The 12,493-nt window shown below is 34.5% G+C and overlaps 1 protein-coding gene across 1 annotated transcript in view; it reads left to right on the forward strand.

Moving 5' to 3' along the window:
- Nucleotides 1-2,478: 2,478 nt before the first annotated feature.
- Nucleotides 2,479-12,493, forward strand: part of G2E3 (G2/M-phase specific E3 ubiquitin protein ligase) — a gene marked incomplete at its 3' end in the record, with an annotated part of 35,414 nt that continues 25,399 nt past the window's right edge. The window contains exons 1-4 of the mRNA XM_080708172.1: nucleotides 2,479-2,530; nucleotides 8,115-8,212; nucleotides 10,966-11,067; nucleotides 12,201-12,325. Coding sequence (XP_080564298.1) covers nucleotides 2,494-2,530; nucleotides 8,115-8,212; nucleotides 10,966-11,067; nucleotides 12,201-12,325 — 362 coding nt within the window. The 5' untranslated portion in view covers nucleotides 2,479-2,493. The remainder of the gene's footprint in view (nucleotides 2,531-8,114; nucleotides 8,213-10,965; nucleotides 11,068-12,200; nucleotides 12,326-12,493) is intronic.

A 12,493-nucleotide genomic window follows, 5' to 3' on the forward strand; every position in this document is an offset into this window, starting at 1 on the left:
GGGGCTCTCAGCAACTTAGTGAGACCCTGTTTCCAAATAAAATATAAAATAGATCTGGGAGTATAGCCCAGAGGTAGAAAGCCTCTGGGTTCCACTCCCAGTACTACTTAATTAATTAATTAATTCCAGAAGACAAAGGAATATTCCTTTAACCCTACCTTAATAGTTGTGAAGAAGAGCTGGGAAAGGTAGGCTAGACCTAACTACAAAGCCTACTTAAAATTAGGCTTTTGTTTATGGATTCTTTTTAAAAAAATAGTAATCTTGATGGCATATAAAATGATTTTTTAATAAAAATTCAGAAAATAATCGAAGTAGAGTTGGACTGTGGTTTTTATTTATGAAAACACAAAAGTATTATATGAAGAAATCTATATTTAATTCTAAAACAGCTCTCAGAGTCAGTGTGAAATGCAAATTTTCAATTGTTAGACAGAGCCAGGCAAGGTGTCCCAGGTTTGTAATCCTAGTGCTTGGGAGGCTGAGACTGGAAGATCACAGTTCATGGTCTTCTTGGCCAGCCTCAACTACTTAGTGAGGCCCTCTACAACTTTGTAAGACCCTGTTTCAAAATAAAGAATAAAATATCAGGCTGGGAGTATAGCTTGGAGTTAGAATGCCCTTGGGTTCAATCCCCAGCACCCCCCCCCCACACACACACACACACTCTCTATATAAAATAAGTTGTAAGACAATTCATTTGGGCTACTCATAATGTGTGCCCTAAGTTTTGTAATATTTTAGTTTGGGCGAATTTGTTAGTAATCTTCATTTGTGGTTGTTATTCTTGCCTTGATATTTAATACTGCCTTCTGTATTATTTTTGTGCATTTATTATTTTCATGTGAAGTAGCACAATATACCCTATAATTCTTCAGTTATGGGTTAGTCTTTTAGGTCTGTGAACTTGGATGAGTATTTACTGTTACGGTTTGGGATGATATGGTTTGGGGGAAACTGTTCCCCCGGACCCCTGTTAGGGTCCTGGACACAATTTCCCTCAAACCACAACAAAACACAAAAAAATACCAAAAACAGAAAAACCGTGGGGTTTTGTCCTGAGCTAAGGGTAAATACACACTAGCCTGCATCCCAGCTAGATTAGTATGTAGATCTGTCTTTAGAAAGAGGAAGTCCTAGCTCCTCTCTCCTATGGACTTGCTAATTACTTTTAGCTAAGTCAATCCAAGTTTTAATAGCTGTTTGCTTCCTGACTGAAACCAAGACCAAGTCTTCCTTTCCCCAGGTCTGCCATTTTGACACAATTATTTTTGAAATATATCTATTAATAATCAGAGCTTTCTCAAATCTTCCTAGGCCATTCCCAATACTGGTACATTTACCTTTCTGAGCATTGATTTTTCCAACTATAAAATGAGATTGCATTTACATAGTAGCATTACTATATTTGTTCTTTTCCACTTAAATTCTAAGAGCTTGTTTAATAAGTAACTTATTATACTTGAATCTCATAACACATCAAGTAAGCCATTCATATATCCTTGGTAATGTGAAACATTTGACATTAAGATGTCTACCTCCCTTTGATCTTTTAGAAAAAATATTGTGTTTTGGTAATGATTGCAAATAGTTTTATTTGCTTAACTGGTGGGGAGTGAGGAGACAAGGAAGTATTAATATCTTTATGTAGGTGGTTGAACACTATTGTACTTATTATAAAATGTAGTAGAGTCAGCCAAATGTTTATATCTCTGATAACGGATTGCCTTTAGGATACTCAAATATGAGTAATATTGTCACTGTTGATTTTTTCTTAAACAGTGAACAGTTCTTTCATTTACTTTGAACAGAAGTTAAATAGAGTTCTTTGATCTACATAGGAATCATAGTTCTGGTAATACTAACAAAGCAAGAGAAAAGAAAGATTTTTTTTTATGTGTGACATAGGCTTAGGTTCTAGGTTAATATAAGTAGGTTTTGTTTGTTTTTGTTGTTCTTATTGTTGTTGTACCTACTTGAATGTCTAGCTGGAAACTTGAACGTCTAGCTTATTCTTTGTTGTATAGGACTTTTTGACATTGCAGAATGCCCTGCAATTCTGAATCCTTTTCACTAAATATCAACAGTCAGTCAGTCAGTCAGGCATGATGGTGCATGCTTGTAATCCCAGTACTTGGGAGGCTGAGACATAGGATCACAGGTTCAAGGCCAGCCTTAGCTGCTCATTGAGACACTGCAACTTAATGAGACCTTGTTTCAAAGTAAAGAATTAAAAAAACAGAGCTAAGGGTATAGCGTGGAGGTAGAATGTCTCTGGGTTCAATCTTCAGTAAAGTTCCTCAAGCTCTACCAGCCTTTTGAGAATGGCTGACCTTATGTGTGTGAAAAGTGAGGGAATTGAGTCTTATATTAGATCAAAATAGATGTGACTCATTTGTAATTATGCACTGACTAAATGTAATAAAAATGGTGAATTTGAGACTTTTTAAATTATGATGGTTATATTGATGTGTTCTTATTTTTCCTAGTAAAATGAATGAAAATAAACCTGGTGACTCACAAAAGCTTGGTAAGTAATTATTTAAAACATTTTCTTTAGAATAAATCTTTTTAGAATGCTGATCAAGCAATAGGATTATTTTTGTTTTGGTATTGTTGTATAGAGGACTGAACCCAGAGGCATTCTACCTCCCAGTTGTATTCTCCAGCTTGCTTGCTTGCTTGCTTGCTTGCTTGCTTGCTTTCTACTGGGGATGGACCCCAGTTGCATTCTACCTTCGAGCTACACCCCCAGCCTTATGTTTTATTCTTTATTTTGAAACAGGATCTCACTAGGTTGCTAAAGCTGTCCTTGAACCTTTAATCTACCTATCTCAGCCTCCCAAGTGCTGGGATCACAGGCTTGCACCACCACACCCAGCTAAGAAGGAATTTTTTTGATGCATGGGTAGTTCATATGTCTATATTATAGTATTGAATACATAAAATTTGACAAATCATTCTTTGATAGCAGAATGATTTACTTATAATTTATTTGTAGTTTGTATATTTATCAGGTATGATTTATATCTGAACAGAACAGTATTATTTTCTTAATAAATTTTTTTTTACTTTTTTGGCTTTTCACTATATAAGGGAAAATAAAGGTGAGAACAGTTTAAACAATGCACAAAAATTTAACATAAAAAGAAAAATTTACATCTTAAGCGGTCACAATAATATCCCCAAATAGTTGTTAATTCACAATAATGTAAAGATTGAGTCCTTAGATTTTTTTTTTACAAGACTGATTTCTTCATATAAACAGTATCTGTTAACTTGCTACCATGAAAAATGAGGGCTTTAAGTTACTACTTTATACTCTTCTGCCACTATTTCTCCCTCATAGAAGGGGAGCTAACATCTTTTAAAGGGTTAGGGGAGGGGCTTTAAGTTATGACTTATTAAACTGAAGTGAGGAGGAATATAGTGAGGATATTTAATAATATAGCAATATAGTAAGGATATTTAACAATGATTAAATATTAGGTCATGGTATTTCTTTTCAGTTCTGGAATCTATTTTGTGAGCAGCCTGTTAGTATAGTACTTTTCACCACATAACATCTGTTCTTGGTTACATGTATTTGTTGAGGTAAATAACACTAGCTGCTATAATAGATAAATTCTGAAGTCTTAAAGGTTTAACACAATAAAAATGTATTATTTTGTCAAGGTATTGTTAAGCATAGATCTTAAAACAAATAGTTTATACTTCATGAAGTCAGTTTGAGATTCAAATTCCCTCCATCTTGTATGGATCTGATACCTTGAGATATTGTTCAGTATCAAAGAACAGATTACTAATACCAACATTTATTCACTTCTTTGATTGTCATACTTCGTTAATTAATGTGTACTGACATTTAATCCTCAATATGACGAAGTTTGCTATAAATACTGTTGTTTTCATTTTTATGATGGTAAAGCACTATGGTGAAATGAGACAAGCATAGAAAGATAATTCATCGTCTGTCTTAGATGTGGAATCTGGAAAATAGAACTCTCAGAAGCAAAGAAGAGAAAGGTAGTGAACGGCTACTATAGGTGGAAAATGGAAATTGTAAAGATGTGATTCAAAGGATGCAAAATTTTAATTAGGAAGAAGAATAAGGTCTCTGAACTAATGCATACAGTAATTGGGCATTCTACTATATATATTTCAAAATATATAACAAATACAAAATTCGTTCTTTGAACTATGTAGTTCCTAAACATTTTTGTTACCCCCAAAGGAAACTACTTTTTATGCAGTTCTCATTTTCCATGATCTTTGGCACCTGCTTTTCTGCTATGTGTCTCTAAATTTACCTATTCTGGATAATGTAACATGTCGTGTAGATGGCATCATATATGACTTTTTATGCTTAATATCTTTCATTAGCATGTTTCTTGGCTTAGATATGTTGTATGTATCAGTACCTCATTTTGTATATTACTCGGTGATATTTTAATATGGAAATATCATATGAAATTTGGTTTGTTTCTGCTTTAACCACTATGAAAAGTGCTGCTGTGAACATTAGTGTACGAGTATTTGCTTGAACATCTTGTTTTCAGTTCTGCTTATATACCTAGTCATGGAATTATTGTGTCATATGATAATTCGTGTTTTTATTATAGGTATCCTCATGGGTGTGAAGTGGTATCTCATAGTGGTTTTGATTTGCATTTCTTTGTTGACTGATGATCAGTAATTTAAAGCTTTTTTTTTACCGTACCGGGGATGGAATCCAGAGGCATCCTACCTCTAAGTGACACCCCCAGCCCTATTTTTTATTCTTAATTTTGAAACCAGGTCTCAAAGGGCCTCACTAAGTAGCTGAGGCTGTCTGTGAACCACAATCCTCCTGTCTCAGCCTCCCAAATGCTGGGATTACACATGTGCATCACCACACCCGGCTTAAAGCATCTTTTAATATAGCGGTGTGTGTGTGTGTGTGTGTGTGTGTGTGTGTGTGTGTGTGTGTGTGTGTTGAGAAGTGAGAGATGAGATTATTTTCCCATTGTTTTCATTAGTGCAATGATTATACATCATAGTGATATTAAAATATATCAATATTCATATACACACACAATATCTCTTAGTGTGGTTGCCTCCTAAACCATACCACTATCCCCCTCCTCCTTATCCATGCTAGTGGTTAGGAAATAAAACCAAGGATCTTGTTTTTTGGGATGAGAACTATGGGCTGGTATCAAATTCCAAAGCTTCTGCAAAGGAAAGGAAACAAGAGCATGAAAAAACAGCCTGCAGAATGGGGAAAAAGTCTTTGCCAGCTTACCCCTCTGATAGAGGACTAATATCTCAAATATATGAAGAACTAAAATATTTTTCCAGTCTTAAATTGGGTTATTTATGTTGGGTTTCTTATACATTCTGGATATGAGATTCTTATCAGATAGATAATTCACAATATTTTCTCTCATTCTGTAGAATGTCTTTTTGCTGTCTTGTTAGGGACACAAAAGTTTTGAACGTCCGGTTTGTCTATTGTTTTTGTTTTTTTTTTTGTTGTTGTTGTTACTTTTCCTTTTGGTCGTGTGAATTGTAAGGAACCATTGTTGAATCCAAGACTATGAAGATTTATCCCTATATTTTCTTCAAAAAGTTTTATGGTATTCGCTATTTTATTTATATGTGTTCCAGTCTTTTTGTTTTGTGTTGTTGTTAGCTTTGGGTTTAATTTCCTCTTCTTTTGCTTGTTCTTTAAGGTGTAAAGTCAGGTTATCAATTGAGGTCTTTCTTTTTAAGAAAGGTCATCCAGACATCAAAGTTGAGGATTTCTCAGGTCTTTTCGCAGCATGAATACATCCATGGGTATGCACATAGCCTTCTAGGTTCTCCAGTGTATAGATCTTTTCAGATTCCTTACTCTCCCCATGTCTCCCTTTTTTCCCCAGTCTAGGCTCTAATCTAGGCTCTTTAGTTCATCATCTTGAGGCAATTATCTTTTTTTTTTTTTTTTTTTTTTCTGGTACTGGGGATGGAACCCTTCTAACTCCAGGCTACACTCACAGACCTATTTTATATTTTATTTGAAAACAGGGTCTCTTAAGCCAACGAGGCTGGCTTTGATTCTGCACGATCCTCCTGTCTCCACCTCCCAAGCGCGGAAATTACAAGTGTGCACCACTACCCCCGATTTGAGGCCGTTATTTTTTGTCCTCATCTATTGTGGCCAATATATTTGTTTTAACTTTGAAAAAGTTCTCAGTGGGTAAAACAAACATTGGAGTCTATCCCTCAAGCTGCTGCCACACAAGTGAAAACACGTAACCACGTTTCTTTTAGAATAAGGTTCATATAGCCTGTTAGATAAACAGTTTTTACCAGGAACATGGGACATTCCAAAGCCACTGACCAGCTAGGGAATGGGATATGGTAGGTAAGTTAAAATGCTGTCAAGAATATTAAAATGAGAATTAATAAATGGATGGTATTAAATAGCTTCTGTGCAGCAAAGGAAACCAAGAGTCTATAAAGAAAGAGCCTATAGAAAGGCTAGCTATTCCTCTGATATAGGACTAATATCTCGAATATACAAAGAGCTTAAAAAACTTTTTACAAAACAAATAACCCAATTAAAAAATGGGCATTTGAACTGAATAGACATTTCTCAAAAGAAGAAATACAAATGATCAATATATATGTGAAAAATGTTTAACATCATTAGCAATCAGGGAAATACAGATCAAATTTATACTGAGATTCCATATAATTCCAATTAGAATGGCAGTCATCAAGAATATAAACAATAATAAGTACTAACAAGGATGTTGGGAATCCTTATAGAAATAGGAACCCTTATTCACTGGTGGTGGGACTGCAAATTACTACAGCCACTATGGAGATCAGTGTGGAGGTTTCTCAGAAGACTGGGAATGGAACTACCATATGAGTCAGCTTTACCACTCCTAAGCATCTTTCCAAAGCAACTGCAGTCAGAAAATTATAGTGATACATGCATAGCCATGATTATAGCAGCACAATTTATAATGGCTAAATTATGGAACCAGCTTAGGCATGTATGAGCAGACGAATGGATTATAAAGATGTAGTATATATACACAATGAAATTTTACTCAGCCATAAAGATGAACAAAATTATGTCATTTGCAGGAGAATGGATGAAACTAGAGAAAATTATACTAAATTATATTAGTCTCAAAAAGCAAATATTTGTATGCTTTCTCTATGTGGAAGCTACAGAGAAATTGGGTAACAAATGAGATCTCAGATAAAGGAGGACAGACTCTGGTTGAGTGATGGAGAGGGTTTAGAAGAGGGAGGAGGAAGGATAGAGACACAATAAAGGTGTCAGTTTAAATAATACTTTGTACATATACAAAATTATCAATGCCAATATCAAGGACTTGTACAGGGAAGGGGAGGGGCGTGGGTTGGGATCTGGACAGACACATACCAAGTGTTGTGTGCATATATTCTTGTTTATACCTCTTTGATGCATTAATTACAGTGCATCGATAAAAGTATAAAATTAAGCATCTTATTTCACTATTAAGCATTCTCTTAATTTTTAAAAATTTTTAAAATCTGCTAAAAATTTATTCTTAAGAGTTTTTGGTAGTTTAATCATTGCTTTAGTAAAAGAATAGCATTTTGGGGTTCTTTGGTTTATCATTTTCAGATATTTGTTACCCTTACAAGTTGTCACTTTAACTGTACACTGGAATTCATCACTGAAGGCTGATGAAAAATATAGTCATGTTAGTGTTTTAAGACAGACATGGTAGCCTGGCATGTTGGTGCATGCCTGGAATCCTAGTACTTGGGAGGCTGAAATAAGAGGATTGCAGGTTTGAGAACAACAGCCTCAGCAACATAGTGAGATTCTCAGCAACTTAGCAAGACCCTGTTTCAAGACAAAAAATAAAAAGGTCTAGGGATGGAGCTCAGAATTAAAATGTCTATGGGTTTAATCTGTAGGGCCCCCGAAAAAAGAAAGAAAATATATAGGAATCATTACTGATAGCAACATAATAGGATTTTTCCTGTAGAAATTAATACATCAACCAAAAAAAGTTTCAATTCCATAGATTATTTCGAAGTTTTAAAAAATGTTTTTACATCTATGATTTTTTCATTGTTAGTTTGTGTTTTCTGTCGAAAAAATGATGACTGTCCTAATAAATATGGAGAAAAGAAAACAAATGAGAAATGGAATCTTACTGTACATTACTATTGTTTGGTGAGTATATAATATATAATTTTAGAAATTTGCTATTGTAAAGAAGAGAATTAAATGCTGACACTGATTTCTGAAAATTGGATAAATCATTTAATTTCTCTAGATCTTATTTTGCCCATATGTAAAAATAGGATTTGTGAATTTATCAAATGCTAAGATTTTGAAATTACTTGGTACATATATAAATCTGTCATTATTACCTACTTATTTTTTTTCTAACCAAAACAAAAAATTAAAAAGGAAAAAATGGTTAGGCCTATAAGGGAAGTATTCTTTTTACCACTTTCTTGTTTCCTTTGTTGCTAGTGATAAATCTCAGAAAAGACTTGTTTGAAGGTTCAGGGAGTAGAAGAAAAGTATTTTATTTCACAGACCCTGGAAGGAAAAGTTCTGGCTAAAGGTAATTAATATTAGTGGAAAAGGAAACAGATTAATGTATGGGTCACTAAGAAGTGACCCATACATTCTGGCTCCCCCAAAGAAAGTTAAGAAGAGAGATGCATGCCAAGTGGAATCATATTATTTAATCTTCACAGTCGCACATACCACTGTTACTTTTGCTTTATTCTGTTTGTTAAAAGTGAGTTAACAAACTCACTTTTATTAAGTCAGCCTACACTCAAGAGGAGAAAAATTAAGTTCCACCTTAATTTCTTAATACAGGAATATCAATTTTAAGCCCACCATCATCCATATTCTTTCAATGCCTCCCTAAGAAACCATCTAAACTATTCCTTGGCAGGTCTCTAAAGACTACAGTTCTGTCTCGAGTACTCTGTGGTTTAAATATACTTACAGACTGATCTGCAATCTAATCACTTTGTAGTACCATGTGTTAAGGGAACATGAGATTGGCATTGAATTATGCAAGTATATTGCAGTCTATTAAGTTTTGCAGTATAAAAGTAAATGTTTTCACTTTTATGAATTTAATACAGTAGGATTAGGAGAGGTATTATATTAGCTTATTTCCTCATATCTAGTTCCTAATATGTATCACTTGTGTTTTAGAACTTTATACAAATTAAAACATTTTTGTGGGGGAGTACTGGGCATTGAATCCACGGGTGTTTGGCCTCTGAGTTACACCCCAGCTGTTCTTTTTGTTTGTTTGTTTTGTTTTGTTTTGTTTTGTTTTTAAACAGGGTCTCACTAAGTTGCTGAGGCTCTCCTTGAACTTGCTATCCTCCTGTCTCAGCCTCCCAAATACTGAGATTACAGGCATGGGTCACCACACCCAGCTTTAAAACATTTCTAATAACAAAGTTGCTCTATTGATCCCCCCCCCCCCCACTGGTGATTGAACCTAGAGGTATTCTACTTCCAAGCTACAGCCACAGCCCAATTTTATTTTTCTTTATTTGGAAACATTTCTCTAGGTTTCTGAGAGCCTTGCTACACTGTAGAAACTGGCTATGAACCTGTGATCCTCCTGTCTGAGCTTCCCAAGTACTGGGATTATAAGTGTGCACCACTACACCTGGCTATTGAAGTATTATGAATTAACATAGTTAAGTTGATTGTACCAAAATATCCCTTATATTTCTGCCTTATTAATGAGTAAAATACTTCAAAAAAGTACTAACCCCGGACTTGATCCTTTTAAGGTTGTTTTATTATGAACAGGGAAATACTGTAATGTTACAAATAGAATGCTAGAGCTGAAAGAGACTTATAGTAAGTCTAATCCAGTGTTCTTATTTTCATATTTCGGGTCAGGGATATTAAATTACTTGCCTAGGGTTCCAGAAGTTTAGGCACAGAGCTTGTTTTGCAAGCCAGGATTTCTTATCCCCAGTTTATACTTTTTTTTCCTGATTTATACAGTTAAAATGAGATTTATTTATTTATTTATTTTGTGGGTCTGGGAATAGAACCCAGGGGCATTCCACCTCCAAGCTGTACCCCTGCCCTATTTTTTATCCTTCATTTTTTAAAACAGGGTCTCACTAAGTTGTGGAGGGCCTCACTAAGTAGCTGAGGCTGTCCACCACCCACGATCCTCCTCTCTCAGCCTTCCGAATGCTGGGATTACAGGCATGCGCTACCACGCCCAGATTAAAATGAGATTTTTAAAATGTCAAACTATGCCGAGCATGGTGGCTCATGCTTGTAATCCCCGTGCTTGGGAGGCGGAGACAGGAAGATTGTGCAGGTTTGAAGCCAGCCTTGCTGGCTTAAGATACCCTGTTTCCAAATAAAATATAAAATAGGTCTGGGAGTGTAGCTCGGAGGTAGAATGGTTCCATCCCCAGTACCACCACAAAAAAAAAAAAAAAAAAAAAAAAGTCAAGCTATGATTCCGTTGATTTCCCTGTAAACATGTTTTTAGTGATTCGGAATTTAGAGAGAAATATCACTTATCTGAATTGTCTTCATAGTTTTTATTATTATATTACAACGTTCTGTGTTTACAACTTTTTTTCTAAAGTTTAAATTTAGGTGTTTTTTTTTTTTCCTTGTCACCCACTTATCCACTCACTGTCTTCCTACCTTCTTTTTCTTCTTTTTTCTATGTTCCTTCCTTAGAATACTTTTGGATTCAGTTTAGGTATGTGCTCTGTTGTTACACAGTGTCTTCCAAATCAAAGGGTATGAACAGCCTCGTTGACTATGAAAAATAATCATTACAGATAGTTGCTTGAAATTTATTTCATGTTAATTTTTATTGGAATAAATATTATAGATGTAAATAGATTAATTCCAAACTAGTTTCTTAGAGTTTTTTTTTCTAATTGAGAATATATTCTTAGTTAATGTCAAGTGGAATTTGGCAGAGAGGAAAAGAAGAAGAAGGAGTTTATGGTTTTCTAATAGAAGATATCAGGAAAGAAGTTAATAGAGCTTCTAAATTGGTAAGTAAATTATTTTATTCATTACGGTAAATTAATAGTGTCAATACTTGAGAAGTCTTTTCTACCCATTTCTGTACTTGAAATTTATGACTTTAAGGTAGGCATAGTGACTCATACCTGCAAACCCAGTAACTTGAAGGCTGAGGCAAGAAGGCAAGTTTGAAGCCAGCCTGGGCACTTAGCAAGACCTTATCTTACAAAAAAAGTCTGGGGATACAATTTACAACTTAGTGGTACATCCTGGGTTTAGTTCCCAATACCATTGAAAAAGAAAAAAAAGAAAGGAATGGCTTTATTTTATGTTCCTATGTATATTTTTGTCAAGTATGTTGTTTTAATAAAATATTTGTATAAGTATTATTTACTCTTTAATTTTAAATATACCCAGCTGTTTGCTCTTTTATTCTTATAGCTCAATTGCTGAGGTTGGAATGATGGATTGGAGCAGAGATTATACAACTGTGCAGGCTTAATTTATGATCTTCATAAATAACTCTTTTGTCCTTCTGTGACATTGCATACTTGTGTTCAGTTCCCTCTTTTGTTCTCCAAGATAGGTATCCTGAACTTTAACCTGTTGCTCATTCAATTATTATGAATTATCTATATATTGGCTATTGTGCTATGTACAAGGGAAGGACTGTAGGTTATCATATAGTCTGAGTATAACGAAAGAATAAGAAGATTGAAAGTATGGGTACTTGTTTGGGAAGCCACTGCACAATCCACTATAGATTTGTAACACTTCATTTTGGTTAGGATAAAGTAATTTTAGCCATACTTTTACAAACTGGAATTTTAATATTTTTATATTCTTCTTGACGTAAGTTTTGTGATTTCTATTGAGATTTCAGTACAACTTTCATCTGTAGCCATTACGTTTGTAAATTCTTGAGTTTATTTTAGCAGGTAGTAAAGAAAAGGGATGTCCTTATCAGCAATTTTTTTGTGTCTTTAGATTGTTTCTGGATAGAATAGTGTTTTTAAGAACCTTTTAAAATATACTGTTATCACAGCTATTATGAAAGTAATTTTCAGTCTGCCCACAGGGAACATTCATTAACACCTTGATCATATTATTGAACTCAAAACTTTTTATGTTATGGCTCTGTTTTCATTTTTTTTTTTTCTAGAAATGCTGTATTTGCAAGAAAAATGGTGCTTCAATTGGATGTGTTGCACCTCGATGTAAACGAAGTTATCATTTCCCATGTGGTCTTCAGAGAGAATGTATTTTCCAGTTCACTGGCAATTTTGCGTGAGTTATTTATCTGTTCGATATAAAATGAATGTTATAAAAGTGAGAAATGGATAGGCCAAAGATAAAATTCCTGTGTAAAATTACTTTCTTAGCCGGGCGTGGTGGCACACGCTTGTAATCCCCGCACTTGAGAGGCAGAGACAGGAGGATCACGCCAGTTCGAAG

The sequence above is a fragment of the Muscardinus avellanarius genome (assembly GCF_963383645.1).
Source record: "Muscardinus avellanarius genome assembly, chromosome: 12".
Classification (NCBI taxonomy): domain Eukaryota; kingdom Metazoa; phylum Chordata; class Mammalia; order Rodentia; family Gliridae; genus Muscardinus; species Muscardinus avellanarius.